Source organism: Pocillopora damicornis, chromosome 10 (assembly GCF_964200805.1).
Source record: "Pocillopora damicornis chromosome 10, jaPocDami1.2, whole genome shotgun sequence".
Classification (NCBI taxonomy): domain Eukaryota; kingdom Metazoa; phylum Cnidaria; class Anthozoa; order Scleractinia; family Pocilloporidae; genus Pocillopora; species Pocillopora damicornis.
The window spans coordinates 5,051,654-5,068,803 of record NC_142679.1 but is presented as its reverse complement, the minus strand read 5'-3'; the positions used below and the strand labels follow the sequence as shown (position 1 = coordinate 5,068,803).

Below are 17,150 nucleotides of genomic sequence, written 5' to 3'. Positions count from 1 at the left end.
ACGGAGAACCCTCACCAGTGGAAGAAGATTGGACTCGTCAAGGCGTTGACGCTTCCTATGGCTTGCATTCTGACTCAGTTATCACCCGACAATAAGTGCCACTTCTTGGTACGCGCTACTGATGTTAATGGACGACAGGGTGAGTGCAGTGAGGCCTGCACTATTACTCTCAAATAAATCATTTTGGCAATAAGAGAAACTGTCTTGTACAGCTCTTTATCGGCACTAATAGTACTTACGTATAAGAAACTTAGTGTGGGGTCTTCAAGTTAGATTTATACCCCAAGAATACAACGGCAATCAGTGATAGACAATCTGTACAGTACTGAACTTGTAGTATTTGTGAATCGAAATTTAATATATGTCTTCTTCGCCGTGGTTATACGCCGCTGAAGCCAGACGTATTTACATCTTTTTACTTTTGAAGGAAAGAATAGCGATCTCAGATGCGTGAAATTTGTTTTATTACGTCAAGGATATGAATTAATCGATTTTTTACAGTATTGATAGTTAGTGATTTGTAGATTTTGTTTGCTTTTAGAAATGGGAGATTTTAAGAATGTGTTGCCTTTTTTTTTTTTTTTTTTTTTTTTTTGTCGTCGTATAATGACTGGCAGAACGAACTATTGATCAACCCTTTTGTTGTGTTATCTTCAACAATGGGGGATCATCATAGGATGGTGTGGGTGTTGGGATTTTAAACTCGATCGATTAAATCCCTGGGCTGAATGTGAAATCGCGATGTCAACCTGTTTCCCAGTCCTCTCCAGCATGAATCTTGAGGGAAAACAGATAGAACCCTGGAGAGGAGGCCTTCTCCCCTTCCTTCATAGAAAGCTCCCCCGAGCTTCGTTTGAGTTGAGTGAAATCTTTCAGTTCTTCCATTCGTGAACATCTAACTTGCAATACTTTCTTTTTTTGTCTAATTTTTTTTGCTCGACAATACGTTGAATGGAGGAGATCAGGTTCGCGGAGGATTTAGCAGCCAAAATATTCGGACGCCCCTCAAAACAATTCAGAAAGCATTACTTTTATTTTGCCTTTCTCTAACGACTGTGGTAACTAAGTCTGTAAAGAAACATACTGGCCTCTTTTACGGATAATTTTAACAGTCCTTCAGGAAATGTGCTTTTTGTATGTACATACTTCCAGCATCGATGGCAACAACTGGCGTCGCACTTGTTACATATTCGTGGGCTATTAAATTACTATGATATAACGGTATGCTTAGAAGTTCAGGGAAGTTGCGAAGGCTTCGTTTTACAAACACTTTTTTATGATTTTTATTTTCAAGAAAGTAAAAGCCCTTTTCACTAACACGGCTATAAAAACAGACCATTTGTAAATAACAGTTTTTGAAACCTGTGGTTGGCCTGTTACTTCAAGGTTTGCTTTTGATCGCTTCACTTAGTTTTGGTCTCTTGGTGTCTTGAAACAGGATTAGACATAATGGTCTGTTTATAATGTGTGACATCTGTTCGTGGGGTGCTAATGAAACATCACCATTGGAAGGAAAGGTTTCACATTTCATTTCAAGTTGAAGAAAGCGATTTCATGTCGATATTTAAAGCCTAGTGCTAGACTAAATTATGTGTCAATATATTATTATGCTAATAATATATCAATGGATTTCAGTCACCTTCGCAGCTGTTTTTGGTTGTAACGCCACGCAGCACCGGGCGTTACATGACAACTTGAGTTTCCATTGCAAATTCTATGAAGGCTACATTAGTTAGTGCCCAGATCTCTTCGTCGAGTTCCTTGCATCCTTGAAGGTGAACTATGGTGACTATACCAGTTTTGTTCAGTTATGCCTTAATTTCATCTCAGAGAATTTTAGGTAAGGCTGAGAAGTCCAAGGACCCCAGTCCGGACCATCCCTTGCATTGAGATTAACCTCGCCACATTGGTTTGCCCACCATGCACCATCAGGAAAACACTTTCCAAGGGAGTTGTCATTATCTTGGTCTGGTGTGCCGAATTTCATCCCTCGGATGTTCAATTTAGGATCTGTATTTCCATAAAACCCATTTCCGATGTTTCCTTCGTACGAACTCATGTCGCATCGATACTTTACTGTTTCGTTAGCTACCCGAAACCCACCATATTTGGCATATCCCTTTGTGCCGTTGGTTCGGTGCAGCTCTATTCGAAGAATGCTATCAGAAGAGGCTATTCGGTGCAAGTTTTCGTTTCCAAACCAGAATTCTTTGGACAAATCACCAAAGCCTACTCGATACTCTACCCACGTTCGTCTAAAGCTTTGCTCGTATGGACGGGAACGTCTCTGAACCACAGTCCACCCACCTCCATCTGTGGTTTGGTCACAGTACACGTTTATGACCCCTTGACCATCTGGGTTGATTTTATAAATGCCATTCTGATTCGCTCCTAGGGTTTTCAGCTGCTGGCAGCTTCTCACTGTACATAAAACAAAAGAAACATAGTATGACACTTGTTGCTTAAAGGAAATTATCGCAAAGTTAGGTGTTCTCTTCTATTTAGTCACGAGTTACCGACCTCCGCTATGTTTTTCGCAATACACTCCTTTATAATCCTGTCGACATTCACACGTGAACATCCGGGGATTCCAACACTCGTCAACACATGTTCCACCATTTTGACATGAAGCCGAGGCGCAACCAGGTCCATTTCCTCCCTGAGTGAAAATGTGTCAGTAACATGTGAAATTGTGTCAATAACAAAATGCTCGAGTATGAGTGGTTCTTTTATCAATAAAACAGCTCTTATTTGCGGCTTGATTGGCTGTTCCATGTCCAAATTGTTTGATTTCACTTGTCCAATTATAAGCACTTAGCAAATGTTAGCCAGTCAAAATGGAAAAAATATCTGAAGTGCGTTAAGTATTCGATATTTCTAACAACGTTTAGACTTCCGACTTGAACTTTTGCTATATGAATCAATTCATGTGCGCATGTTTAAATTAAAGTTTTCATTCCTGCTCGTAATTTCGAATCATTCGCCCGATTGCTGCCTGAATTGTACTCCCGCCCACTGAGTTCCACCACATTTCAACTTGCTGTGTTTCGGGCTAGAAATGAAGGTCTTACAAACACTACTCTGTGTAAATGTTCAGTTTTAGGCAGCCATATTGTGCATGTGAGATAAAGGCATTTATTTGACCTCTCGATAGGACTTTTACACCACCTTGCTCAGAAGATGGAATTTGAAAAACCGAAGACCTCAAAGGTTCCTGCGCTTGGTAGGTTTAGCACTGATCATTAAGTTTCTAACTGATCTGTAAATTTCTACGACTCACCATCTGTGTCGTTGGCTCGTAGTAAGTGATGCCTTTTCTTAAAACAAAGTCATTTGGGGCTGTCGCTTTTGATTGGTCACTTAATTCACATGTTTTCCCTGAGTTTGCATAATTAAACGATCGACAGAGTGCATCCCGTAGGCATTCCCATGTACAGTCTATCGGGCACGTGACAGTGTGCGTAGCAATCACGTGATTAACCAGAGTGTAGCCTAAAACAGATGCAAACATATCGTCATATATGAGAGTTTTCTTCAAGATGTATCTTACACGAAATAAAAAGAGAGAAATCAAGAGGATATTGACGACTTGATGAAAATCGTAAAAATTTATGAGATATTAGGAACACTTTGATTGTCGAAAGCCTATCGTTCATTGTACTAGTAAACTCAGGGCTCCATTTTTAAAAACTAGAAAGGGCACTTTCTATCATTTTCTTTAGGCGTCAGTGCACTTGGAACGTTGGTAATCATGCACCCTCGGGTCGTGATTTACAACTTTTCCTCTCCTAACATCCCGTGTGAGTTTTTGCGTCTGAAAACCGACAGGAAGTAAAAATATTGCTTAGATGTTAACATATTTTTACATGGAATCATTTTTGACATGTTTTGAAAATTACTCAGTCTCGGTTTTCGTAAATTTCCGGCCAGTTCTATCTTAGGCTGTTCGCAACTCTTCGATACACAACAAGCGAATACACAAAGCTTCAAAGTTGTTGGTTCTTAATTCTGGAAACCCCTATAATTAAGATTCCCACTCATCAGACGATTTTATGCTCTGATCACAGCGAATTCGATCACCGGTCTTCCTTTTCATCCTCATCGTCCTTGTTGACCATCGTTTACTCTAGTTTGATCGTGTCTGAAACACGTTAACTTGAAGTAGTTCCATTTGAAGGTGAATAAAATTCCATCCTTACCATTAACTTTATTCCATTACAGCTACAAGCAAAGCGATGTCAGAGAGGAATGCACGACACGAAAAGCCGAATTTGACAGCTTGAAACGAGCTCACGTTAAGAGAAAGATAACTGAATGCTTTGCTAGTTGAAGTGCTTCGACTCGCGACTCGGTATTAAAGTGTTTTTCGCTAAAATACGAAAATTTGTTTGTGTTGTAACTGATGAATTAAAGGCAGCGCACCACGATTACATTACCTTCAACCCCACTATTCAGTTAAATAACCTCAACAAATCTTCTCGGTTCACATTGGTTCTGCGTCAAGTTTTCTACATTTGTGTAGTCTAAGATCTATTTTTGCCATTATTTTCAGTGCGCAAATTAAGTGTTTAAGTGAAGCTTTACCTTTTTCAGGATGTTCATATCTTCTTAAACAAGATAACCGACCAGGGTTCGACGTTCCTGTTAGACTTTGAGCTGAGGGAGTTGCAAACTTCCAGCACAAGAGAAACTGAGAATGGAAGAGTAAAGTGAATCGCTGCATTGTTTTCAAGTTACTTCCACTCGGCTTTTGCATTAGTTCACGATCAAGATAAAGTCGTGATAAGGAAGCTTTGACCTCAATTAGTCGCTGGTGCGTCAACTTGAAAATGAATAATGTTCGAGTAAAAATAACTCTCATCCACAGTTTGTTTATGAGCTGGGTTTTAGAAACTTAGCAGGAAACTGGCGAATAACATTTATTATTAAAAGCTCGATCAACTCCAAAATCGGAAACACTTAGTAAGGATTCTCTTCTATTTCTATTGAAGAAATATTAGACGGTTTAAGGGGGGAAAGTAAGTGTGCAAGATTTTCTTAGGAAGACATTGATAACATTTCACGACATTCGTTCACTGACTGAACCAGTTCGTGTGCTAATTATAGCATTCTTTTTTCTCAATTGCCATTAATTAATTAACTTAACAGTTTTCTGGGTTTTGTGGTGCTCTAGAATTTAAAACTAAATAATAGAAGTCTTGAATTTGAAATTAGGGAGAAGTTACATGTTAGTCACTTATAAGAGTTAAAGGGTAAAGCATATTGATGTAATATGCGCGTTATGTAACCTCTTATCAATCTCTGAAGAGTTTAAGTCCTGACCTTACTTTGTCTACTTTCAGGAATAACACTTAAGCGATCAGGTAAACATCGTTCAAAACGCAAGCTTAGCGTACAAATTTTCAAAAGAAAAACTACATATGAATAAAATTCTGCTTTCATTAAAATTTAAAGAAATAATGTGAGTCAGCTCTCCTCTACATAAATTATTAAGTATTTACCAGGCGAGATATACATATAAATTTGAAGTCCTGATGCGAAAAGGTACTGACCCGCAATGTAAGAATTGTAGAGACTGTATGGGGTATTTATTTCTAACCTTTATCTATAAATGCGCGAAGGCCCTAAAGAACGCACGTAACATGAATTCAAGTCGGAACAATACTGACCCGCAACGTACGAATTGTATAGTCTGTAAGGGGTATATTCTCTTTATACATGCGCTAAAGAACGCTAAACCTAAATTTGAATCCTTATGAAATAAATGCTGATTGCTTACAAACTGCACGCAAACTCCAAATCATGAACTTGATGATTCGTCCTGTTCCTTCAGGAATAACGTTAACATCCTACCGATCGACAAAACATCGCTTAAAACGCAACTTTAGCATAAAAAAAAAACTTTCAGAAGGAAATTTTTTCTGAGGAAGACATTGATAACATTTCACGACATTGGTTCACTGACTGAACTTGTTCGTGCGCTAATTATAGCATTCTTTTTCTTTTAAATTGCCATGGAATTAATTAACTTAACAATTTTCTGGGTTTTGTGGTGCTTTTATCCTGCAAATAGTTACCCAAGGGTTCAGTGTCTAGAATTTAAAACTAAATAATAGAAGTCTAGAATTTGAAACTATAAAGATATAATTTAATTAAAACTAGATAAAATTAGATAAAAACAGATTGATCATGTTAGAAAAAAGAAACAAAACATGAAGGTTTATCTGATCTTTATTGTGGGTTCAGTCCGCAGCTATGTTGACCCTTGAACTCCCAAGATCTGATTGTAAATTCTCCCCTCCAGCTGCTACACATTTCCTAGTAAATAAGTCACGAGAATTTGGTGTAAGATCAGGACTATTAACTTCCACATGATAAGCTTGAGTCATTACATGTTGGCGGGTAATGTATGGATGTTATAGGGAGAAGTTACATGTTAGTCACTTATAAGAGTTAAAGGGTAAAGCATATAGATGTAATATGCGCGTTATGTAACCTCTTATCAATCTCTGAAGAGTTTAAGTACTGATCTTACTTTGTCTACTTTCAGGAATAACACTTAAGTGATCGTTCAAAACGCAAGCTTAGCGTACAAATTTTCAAAAGAAAAACTACATATAAATAAAATTCTGCTTTTATTAAAATTCAAAGAAAGAACGTAAGTCAGCTCTCGTCTACATAAATTATTAAGTACTTACCAGGCGAGATATACATATAAATTTGAAGTCCTGATGCAAAAAGGTACCGACCCGCAATGTAAGAATTGCAGAGACTGTTTTGGGTATTTATTTTTAACCTTTATCTATAAATGCGCGAAGGCGCTAAAGAACGCACGTAAAGTGAATTCAAGTCGGAACAATACTGACCCGCAACGTACGAATTGTATAGTCTGTAAGGGGTATATTCTCTTTATACATAAATACACAAAGGCGCTAAAGGACGCTAAACCTAAATTTGAATCCTTATGAAATAAATGCTGATTGCTTTCAAACTGCAAGCAAACTCCAAATCATGAGCTTGATGATTCGACCTGTTCCTTCAGGAATAACGTTAACATCCTACCGATCGACTAAACATCGCTTAAAACGCAATCTCAACATTAAAAAAAAAACTTTCAGAAGGAAAAACTTACAAATAAATAAAAATTGTGCTTTTATATTAAAGTTTGAAGAAATAAGGTGAGACAGCTTTTTACATAAATTATTTAGTATCGGGTGAGACATATGTGCAAATGCCTCGTCCTAACACGGAAGAAAACAATACCTATTTTGACCTTTGAACTCCATACTAAATTATTTACAGTGAGACGGACAAAGACCTTTGGAGTTAACACTGGGGAAGAGAAAAGACAAATCAAAGCTCCATAGAAGATTAATTAAAAATATTATATCTCGTGTAGTTAGCCTTTTTTTAACTTACTTTTTTCAGTTTAATTAATTTAGTTTGTTGGTTTAATAAGGTAAAATTTTGATGTTTCATTATTCTCGTGATTGCCACTCAAGTTCGTGTAAATTTTAATCATGAACACTTCTTAAGCTCAAAATTTTCAGTAAAATTTCATTAGATGATATCTGATGCCAAACAAGAGACTGTAAATTTTCCATTCTCTTGTTGATGCCTATTCTTTGTTCTTTTGGGTTTAGTGTGGAGAAAATTCAATGGAGAGGATGTGCTAATAAGGAATCAGTTTTATTCTTCGGCAAATCTCCGGCTTTTATGTGGTGACTAATTACGTAATCAGCTGGTCGAGTGACATCACTTTCCCGCCAAAATCAGCGTTCTAAGGCGAGAACGGGGAGGACTGTTCACAATTTAATATTACTGGTAAATACAGATGCAGGGAAGACTGACGATTCAAACATATGATCAGTTTGTTTTTACGGATTTCCAGGATGAGTGAAAGGAAGACAAACACGCTCGGCGGCTATAGAAGCAATCGCAGCTTTGTCAACGAACCAAAAGGAACCAAGAAGGCACATCAAAATCGAATACGAGAAGCGACATGAAGAAGGCTCGTCTAGGGACAACAAGAAAACTGAAGATGTTGCAGCCAAAAAGCGTAAAAATGACACGTCCACGGCACAAACACAAGGTTCAACTTGGCAGCCTCTGAACTGGAGAGAGCAGCTTGTTAATATTCGTGAAATGAGAAAAACACGCGATGCCCCAGTTGATTCACAAGGATGCGAGAAGACAGCTGATGAGAGCCAGTAACCAGAGATGAGAGGAGATAAAATTGGCGATCCAGTGGGGTGGGGTAAGGAAAAGCCGACACAATGGTCTCCTCTGAGCCAACTAAGCTTATTTAAGAGAAGTAGAAACGTTTTGGGTAAAATTTCTGCACAGCCCCATACTATTGTAAAACAAATCTGTTTTCCCAATGGCAATGTATTGTTTTTGTCATTGTTTTCTCTATCCAAGAACTGAATGCATGATGTAGAATGGGGGCTGTGTAGAAATTTTACTACTTTTTGCTTGTTCAATTGCAACACATTAATTTACCTTCAGCAAATGATTGCATACCACTTTTCATTTGACTTATTGACGAGATAAATTATTACAAAAAGTTCAACAACTGCTGTGACGTTGATGTGTGATTCAGAGCTGATGGTGTAATAAGAAATTAGATGTCAGTCACTCCTAGGTGTCTAAGGGTTAAGGTGGGTGAGGATCAGTTTGCAGAGTATGGCAGTGCATGCACAAGTTCCCATTTAAAAGTCAATTGCATGCCAAAATCACTGCACAGCTTGAAGATCTGCCATACTCTGCAGCCTGAGGTGAGGTTGAGGCCTCCTCATTAGAACCTGGACAACTGGGCCAGTCTATTTTCAGAGATCTTGCCTTACTGATGTTTATTTGTCAAAGTTTTTTGTGATGATTTTGGTTTCTTTTTTCTTACTTGCCACAATAGAGATCTTCATGTATGAGCTACTGGGATAAAAGTTGTAAGGATACACCCTCATCCTGGCAACCATTCTTAAATTTCCCATTTAACCCTTTAAACCCAAAGGATGAGTAACATCTCATTTCTCCCTACAATATCATACATTAAGGTCATGAGAATTAAGGAAATGGTCATCAGGAAAGAAACCTTTTGATTGGCAAACAAATTCTCCTTGTCAGCACCTTAGGAAATGCATAAAGAACAGTGCAGAGAATATGCATACTGATGTTAGGGTGGAAAGGGTTAAAAAGTAGCCAGTCAGAAATCTTACCATTCATATAGGGTTGAAATTTCCCTTCTAATCAGAAAACAAAGTCTACTGATTAAGCTTGCCACATCATCAGACTCAACTGAAGAGTTTGTTCAGAAGAAAGAGGGTGCTTACAAATATTAGTATAATTCTACCATTGTCCTATCACAAACAGTGGAAACTATGCTACATACTATCTGGAATTTACGAAGAGAATTTGTTAGACAATCAGGAGCTTCTAGAATTGGACATCATTTCCTTTATTTTCATGATTTTAAGTATTTGATGCAAGGGTGAAACTGTCAGGAGAAATAAGAAGCCAGTCACTCTTAGGGGAAAGAGGGTTGACTGTCCAGTATCAATGGTTCATCTCTCCTCACTTTTATTGACAGTCTGATATCAAGTACTTACCTCCCTCATGCTGTCAAGTCAAACAAAAGACCAAGTTACTTTTGCTGCAATGGAAAAGTTAAAGGCTTATGGATTAACAATAGAGAACATTCTTACAACATCAACAAGCAAAACTGGTGAACTTATCTACCTTCTCTCCCCTTATTAACTAAAAGTTTTGAATATTTTTTAAAAACTTACTAGTAGGGGTGCATTTTAGAATAGCTACTGATAATGATTTTTTCATCATCAGGTATGTTAAACAGGGTTCAGGAGGGTCTTATATTAGCATGTTACTGAATCAAGGGGGCTATTCCAAGTTGGTTTATTATTTTCACTTGTCACTTTTTCGCCTACAAAAAGGGGTAGATTGGTTGATATCCTCCATACAACCCTCTGAGTCCCCCCCCCCTTTATTATAAAAACCACTACCAGAAGTCTAGAAGTAGAAAAAGAAAGAACAAAAATGGTTCAAAATCTGACACTGAACTCCCTTTTTAACTTGTAACCCTTTAACTCGCAGAGGTGATCAATATGAAACTTTTCCTAATAATAGGTAATTTAGTGTTAACAACTGAGTTGAAAACATAAATTGGCTCGCGTAAAGAGTAAAAAAGCTGACGTTTTGAGCGTTAGCCATTCATCAGAGCAATTGGAGGAATTGTGGGTTGTGTGTGGGTTGTGTGTGGGTTTATATGCAGAAAGTAGAACTACACAATTTTTTGTCACCATATTCTCACCACTTTCTGCAAACTTCCAGGTGTATGTGGGCCCAAAAATGGTGCATATTACCATGAACATGGCTTCAGGGCACAAGTGACTGGAATTGGAGTTGATACTCATGTTCATAGAATTTCTAACAGACTGGGATGGGTCAAAAAACGTACTAAACTGCCAGAGAAAACTAGAATTGCTGTAGAAAGCTGGTGAAAAGTGATTTTGAATGATACCAAGTTACAAAAATTCTCTTCACCAGGTGTTTTGCTCCTTCCTTGCCAAAGCCTTTTCACTCACTGCCACATTTTAGAGACCTAGCTATTGTGCAAGTTCCAAACAACTTTTACAAATATTCTGAAATGAACAGGCTTTTGGTCCTTCCTGACTTTCAAGGAGCAGAATGCAAAAAGGAAAACTTTAAGGACTTTCAGACCTAGGTTCAAGATTCTCTAGATGCATAGCAAACCTTGACTATCATATGCTGTTTACCCATAACCCACAGTTAAATAATTAGAGTATATGGTTTCAGAGACTAAATTAGTGAATTCTTTTTCTGTTTTGCAGAGAGGAGTGGGATGAACTGAATGTATTGTTGGTTGGATTTGGTCAACAGACATGTGTTCCTGTAAGTCCAATGTGCGAGTTCTGTCTTAACTCCAAGATCTGTCCTGAAGGTCGAAGAAGGAGCAGAGGAAAAGCTGAGGAGGAAACTAAGAAAAAACTTTCACCCAGAAAGGATAGAAAGGACACTAAGACTTAAGGGTTTGGTGATTACAGCAGTTTTGTTCAGTTATGCCTTACTTTCATCTCAGAGAGATTTAGGTCAGGGTTAGTAGCCCAAGGAAGCCAGAATGGACCACCCCTTGCATTGAGATTAACTATGCCACATTGGTTTGCCCACCATGCACCATGAGGAAAACACTTTCCAAGGAAGTTGTCATTATCTTGGTCTGGTGTGCCGAATTTCATCCCTCGGATGTCCAATTTAGGATCAGTATTTCCATAAAACCCATTTCCGATGTTTCCTTCGTACGAAGTCATGTCGCATCGATACTTTTCTGTTTCGTCAGCTACCCGAAACCCACCATATTTGGCATATCCCTTTTGGCCGTTTGTTTGGTGCAGATCTATTCGAAGAATGCTGTCTGAAGAGGCGATTCGGTGCAAGTTGTCGTTTCCAAGCCAGAATTCTTTGGACAAGTCGCCAAAGCCTACTCGATACTCTACCCACGTTCGTTCAAAGCTTTGCTCGTATGGACGGGAACGTCTCTGAACCACAGTCCACCCACCTCCATCTGTGGTTTGGTCACAGTACACGTTTATGACCCCTTGACCATCTGGGTTGATTTTATAAATGCCATTCTGATTCGCTCCAAGGGTTTTCAGCTGCTGGCAGCTTCTCACTGTACATAAAACAAAAGAAACACAACATGAGATTATCGCAAATATAAGTGTTCTTCTCTTCTATTTAGTCACGAGTTACCCACCTCCGCTGTGCTTTTCGCAATACACTCCTTTATAATCCTGTCGACATTCACACGTGAACATCCGGGGATTCCAACACGCGTCAACACATGTTCCACCATTTTGACATAAGGCCGAGGTGCAAACAGGTCTATTTCCTCCCTGGGTGAAAATGGGAAGAATGGTTAAACGTACTTTCATCCTTTTATAAGGCGAAACTTACCATGACAATACCTTCTTAGGTTGAAATATATTCTCGTTCTTAGAGCTAGCGTTTCTCTTTCAAAATGAGTATAGAAGTTTGATATTTTCAAAGTTTTGTATATCGAGCAACGATTTTGTCTCTATTTGAGCAAATTATATTTACCCAGGATTTCCTTCTAGAAAATAGGCATTTTATGACATCAATTATGTCAATAATAAAATTCTCGAGAATGAGTGGTTCTTTTATTAGTAAAGCAGCTCTTATTTGCGGCTTGATTAGCTGTTCTATGTCCAAATTGTTTGATTTCATCTGTCCAATTATAAGCACTTAGCAAATGTTAGCCAGTCAAAATGGAAAAAATATCTGAAATGCATTAAGCATTCGATATTCCTAACAACGTTTAGACTTCCGACTTGAACTTTTGCTATATGAATCAATTCATGTGCGCATGTTTAAATTAAAGTTTTCATTCCTGCTCGTAATTTCAAATCATTCGCCCGATTGCTGCCTGAATTGTACTCCCGCCCACTGAGTTCCACCACATTTCAACTTGCTGTGTTTCGGGCTAGAAATGAAGGTCTTACAAACGCTGCTCTGTGTACATGTTCAGTTTTAGGCTGCCATACCGTTCTCTGAGATACAGGCATTTATTTGACCTCTCGATATGATTTTGACACCACCTTGCTCAGAAGATGGAATTTGAAAAACCGAAGACCTCAAAGGTTCCTGCGCTTGGTAGGTTTAGCACTGATGATTAAGTTTCTAACTGATCTGTAAATTTCTATGACTCACCATCTGTGTCGTTGGCTCGTAGTAAGTGATGCCTTTTCTTAAAACAAAGTCATTTGGGGTAGTCGATTTTGATTGGTCACTTAATTCACATGTTTTCCCTGAGTTTGCATAATTAAACGATCGACAGCATGCATCCCGTAGGCATTCCCACGTACAGTCTATCGGGCACGTGACAGTGTGCGTAGCAATCACGTGATTAACCAGAGTGTAGCCTGAAACAGATGCAAACATATCGTCCTATATGAGAGTTTTCTTCAAGATTTATCTTACATGAAACAAAAAGAGAGAAATCAAGAGGACATTGACGACTTGATGAAAATCGTAAAAATTTATAAGATATTAGGAACACTTTGATTGATCGCAAGCCTATCGTTCATTGTACTAGTAAACTCAGGGCTCCATTTTTAAAAGCTAGAAGGCGCACTTTCTATCATTTTTTTAGGCGTCAGTGCACTTGGAATGTTGGTAATCATGCACCCTCGGGTCGTGATTTACAACTTTTCCTTGTGTTCTCAGTAACATCCCGTGTGAGTTTTTGCGTCTGAAAACCGACAGGAAGTGAAAAGTATTGCTTAGATATTAACATATTTTTACATGGAATTATTCTTCTCATGTTTTGAAAATTACTCAGTCTCAGTTTTCGTAAATTTGCGGCCAGTCCTATCTTAAGCTATTCGCAACTCTTCGATACATAACAAGCGAATACACAAGCCTTCAAAGTTGTTGGTTCTTAATTCGGGCAACCCCTATAATTAAGATTCCCACTCATCAGACGATTTTATACTTGGTCGCCGGTCTTCCTATTCATCCTCATCGTCCTTGTTGGTCATGGTTTACTCTGGTTTGATCGTGTCTGCAACACGTTATCTTGAAGTAGTTCCGTTCGAAGGTGAATAAAATTCCATCATTATTAAAAGTGACCATACAAGTGAAAAGAGTTCATCTCTGAGATTTTCGAGCGAAGTTAACTTTATTCCATTATAGCTACAAGCGAAGCGATACCAGAGAGGAATGCACGACACGAAAAGCCGATTTTGACAGCTTGAAACTAACTCACGTTAAGAGAAAAATAACTGAATGCTTTGCTACTTTTTGCTAATACGAAACTGAATTTGCTTGTGTTGTAACTGATGAATTAAAGTCAGCGCACCACGAATACATTACCTTCAACCCCACTATTTAAATAGTCTCAACAAATCTTCTCGGTTCACATTGGTTCTGCGTCAAGTTTTCTATTCTTTGTGTAGCCTTAGATCTATTTTTGCCATTATTTAATTATTTACGGTGCCCATATTATGTGTTTGAGTCAAGCTTTACCTTTTTCAGGATGTTCAGATCTTCTTAAACAAGACAACTGACCAGGGTTCGACGTTCCTGTTAGACTTTGAGCTGAGGGAGTTGTAAACTTCCAGTACAGGAGAAACTGATAATGGAAGAGTAAAGTGAGTCGCTGCATTGTTTTCATGTTACATCCGCTCGGCTTTTAAATTCGTTCACGATCAAGATAAAGTCGTGATAAGGAAGCTTTGACCTCAATTAGTCGCTGGTGCGTCGACTTGAAAATGAATAATTTTCGAGTGAAAATAATTCATATCCACAGTTTGTTTATGTGTTAGGGTCTAGAAACTTAGCAGGAGACTGGCGAATAACATTAATTATTAAAAGCCCGATCAACTTCAAAATTTGACACACTTATTGAGGATTCTCTTCTATTTCTATTGAAGAAAGATTAAACGGTTTAAGGGGGAAAATAAGTGAGCATGGTTTTCTGAGGAAGACATTGATAACATTTCACGACATTGGTTCACTGACTGAACCAGTTCGTGCGCTAATTATAGCCTTCTTTTTCTTTTAAATTGCGATGGAATTAATTAATTTAACAGTTTTCTAAGTTTTTTGTTTCAGGAGTCTCACGAATAACATTCTTTATTAAAAGCTCGATCAATTTCAAAATTTGACATATTTATTAAGGATTCTCTTTCATTTCTATTGAAGAACGAGTGAACAGTATAAGGAAGGAAAATAAGTGAGAATGATTTTCTGAGGAAGACATTGATAACATTTCACGACATTGGTTCACTGACTGAACCAGTTCGTGCGGTAATTATAGCGTTTTTTTCTTTTCAACTGTCATGGAATTAATTAGCTTAACAGTTTTCCGGGTTTTGTAGTGCTTTTATCCTGCAAATAATTACCCTTGGGTTCAGCAGTCTAGAATTTAAAACTAGATAATAGTAGAATGTCTAGAATTTAAAACTAGATAATAGAGGAATGTCTAGAATTTAAAACTAGGTAAAGATAGAATTTAAAACCAAACAAAATTAGTTAAAAACTGATTGCACCCATATTAAAAAGAGAGACAAAACATGAAGGGTTTGCCCTGTCTGATCTTTATTGTGGGTTTAGTTTGCAACTATATTAACGACCCTTGAACTCCAAAGATCTGATTGTTAATTCTCCCCTCTAGCTGCTACACATTTCCTTGTAAATAAGTCACGAGAATTTGGTGTAAAATCAAGACTAGTTAAAACTTCTACTCGATGAGTTTGAGTATTGTCATTACATGTTGGCTGGATAACGCGTGAATGTTACAGGGAGAAGTTACATGTTAGTCACTTATGGGAGTTAATGGGTAAAGCATATTGATGTCATATGCGCGTTATTTAACCTCTTATCATTCTCTGAAGAGTTTAAGTCCTGACCTTACTTTGTCTACTTTCAGGAATAACACTTTAGCAATCAGGTAAACATCGTTCAAAACGAAAGCTCAGTGTACAAATTTTCCAAAGAAAAACTTCATATAAATAAAATTCCGCTTTTATTAAAATTTAAAGAAATAGCGTGAGACAGCTCTCATCTACATGAATTATTAAGTACTTACCAGGCAAGATATATGAATAAATTTGAAGTCCTGATGCGAAAAAGTACTGACCCGCAATGTAAGAATTGTAGAGACTGTATAGGGTATTTATTTTAACCTTTAGACATAAATGTGCGAAGGCGCTAAAGAACGCACGTAACGTGAATTCAAGTCTACTTTAAATTAACATCAAAGCAAGCCAACAGGGGGCCAAAACATGAAGGTCCTTGGGAAACTTCGTTATTGCACGTCTTGTTGCCAGCTCTATTAAGCATACTGAGGTTAAAAGTTAATTTACCTAACTTTTTGGTAAACTAAAAGTAACCTCTTATCACTATCTCTGAAGAGTTTAAGTCCTGACCTTACTTTGTCCACTTTCAGGAATAACACTTAAGCGATCAGGTAAACATCGTTCAAAACGCAAGCTTAGCGTACAAATTTTCAAAAGAAACACTTCATATAAATAAAATTCTGCTTTTATTAAAATTTAAAGAAAGAACGTGAGTCAGCTCTCCTCTACATAAATGATTAAGTATTTGCCAGGCGAGATATACATATAAATTTGAAGTCCCGATGCGAAAAGGTACTAAGCCGCAATGTAAGAATTGCAGAGACTGTATGGGGTATTTATTTTTAACCTTTATCTATAAATGCGCGAAGGCACTACTTTAAATAAACATCAAAGCAAGCAGACGGGGGACCAAAACATGAAGGTCCTTGGGAAACTGTTCGTTATTGCACGTCCAGTTCCCAGCTATATTAAGCATACTGAGGTTAAAAGTTAGTTTATTAGACAATCTCTTTGATTCACCTGCTACGTAACCTCTCAGCAATAAAAAGTTTACATCCTGAGCTTGGTGCTTCTTCCTGTTTGGGTTCAGGAATAACGTTATTACGATCGGATAAATATCGGAATAACACTGACCCGCAACGTACGAATTGTATAGTCTGTAAGGGGTATATTCTCTTTATACATAAATACGCAAAGGCGCTAAAGGACGCTAAACCTAAATTTGAATCCTTGTGAAATAAATACTGATTGCTTCCAAACTGCACGCAAACTCCAAATTATGAGCTTGATGATTCGTCCTGTTCCTTCAGGAATAACATTAACATCCTACCGATCGACTAAACATCGCTTAAAACGCAATCTTAGCATAAATAAAACTTTCAGAAGGAAAAACTTACAAATAAATAAAAATTGCGCTTCTATATTAAAGTTTGAAGAAATAAGGTGAGACAGCTCTCTACATAAATTATTTAGTATATACCGGGTGAGACGTATGTGCAAATGCCTCATCCTAAAACGGAAGAAAACAACACCTATTTTGACTTTTGAACTCCATAATAAATTATTTACAGCGAGACGGAAAAAGACCTTTGGAGTTAACACTGGGGAAGAGAAAAGACAAATCAAAGCGCCATAGAAGATTGATGGAAAAATTTATATCTCGTGTAGTTAGCCTTTTTTTAACTTATTTTTTCAGTCACTATTTAACTGAATCGGACGAACATGTAGAAACTAAGG

The 17,150-nt window shown here is 37.7% G+C and overlaps 2 protein-coding genes and 1 pseudogene across 2 annotated transcripts; 1 reads left to right on the top strand and 2 right to left on the bottom strand.

Annotated features, from left to right (window-relative positions):
• Positions 1–1,018: 1,018 nt before the first annotated feature.
• LOC149038566 (fibrinogen-like protein A) lies at positions 1,019–4,118 on the bottom strand. The gene is made up of 4 exons (XM_089184121.1): positions 4,081–4,118; positions 3,281–3,545; positions 2,521–2,659; positions 1,019–2,421 (listed from the first exon to the last, which is right to left on the bottom strand). Exons 1-4 carry the CDS (start codon positions 4,116–4,118, stop codon positions 1,805–1,807), a joined length of 1,059 nt encoding a protein of 352 aa, XP_089040247.1. The 3' UTR covers positions 1,019–1,804.
• A 2,613-nt stretch (positions 4,119–6,731) lies between these two features.
• On the top strand, positions 6,732–11,061 carry LOC149038565 (endonuclease III-like protein 1; annotated as a pseudogene).
• An 8-nt stretch (positions 11,062–11,069) lies between these two features.
• Positions 11,070–14,227, bottom strand: LOC149038564 (fibrinogen-like protein A). Its single transcript, XM_089184120.1, has 4 exons — positions 14,080–14,227; positions 12,763–12,974; positions 11,789–11,927; positions 11,070–11,704 (listed from the first exon to the last, which is right to left on the bottom strand). Exons 1-4 carry the CDS (start codon positions 14,225–14,227, stop codon positions 11,088–11,090), a joined length of 1,116 nt encoding a protein of 371 aa, XP_089040246.1. The 3' UTR covers positions 11,070–11,087.
• Between the last annotated feature and the right edge of the window lie 2,923 nt (positions 14,228–17,150).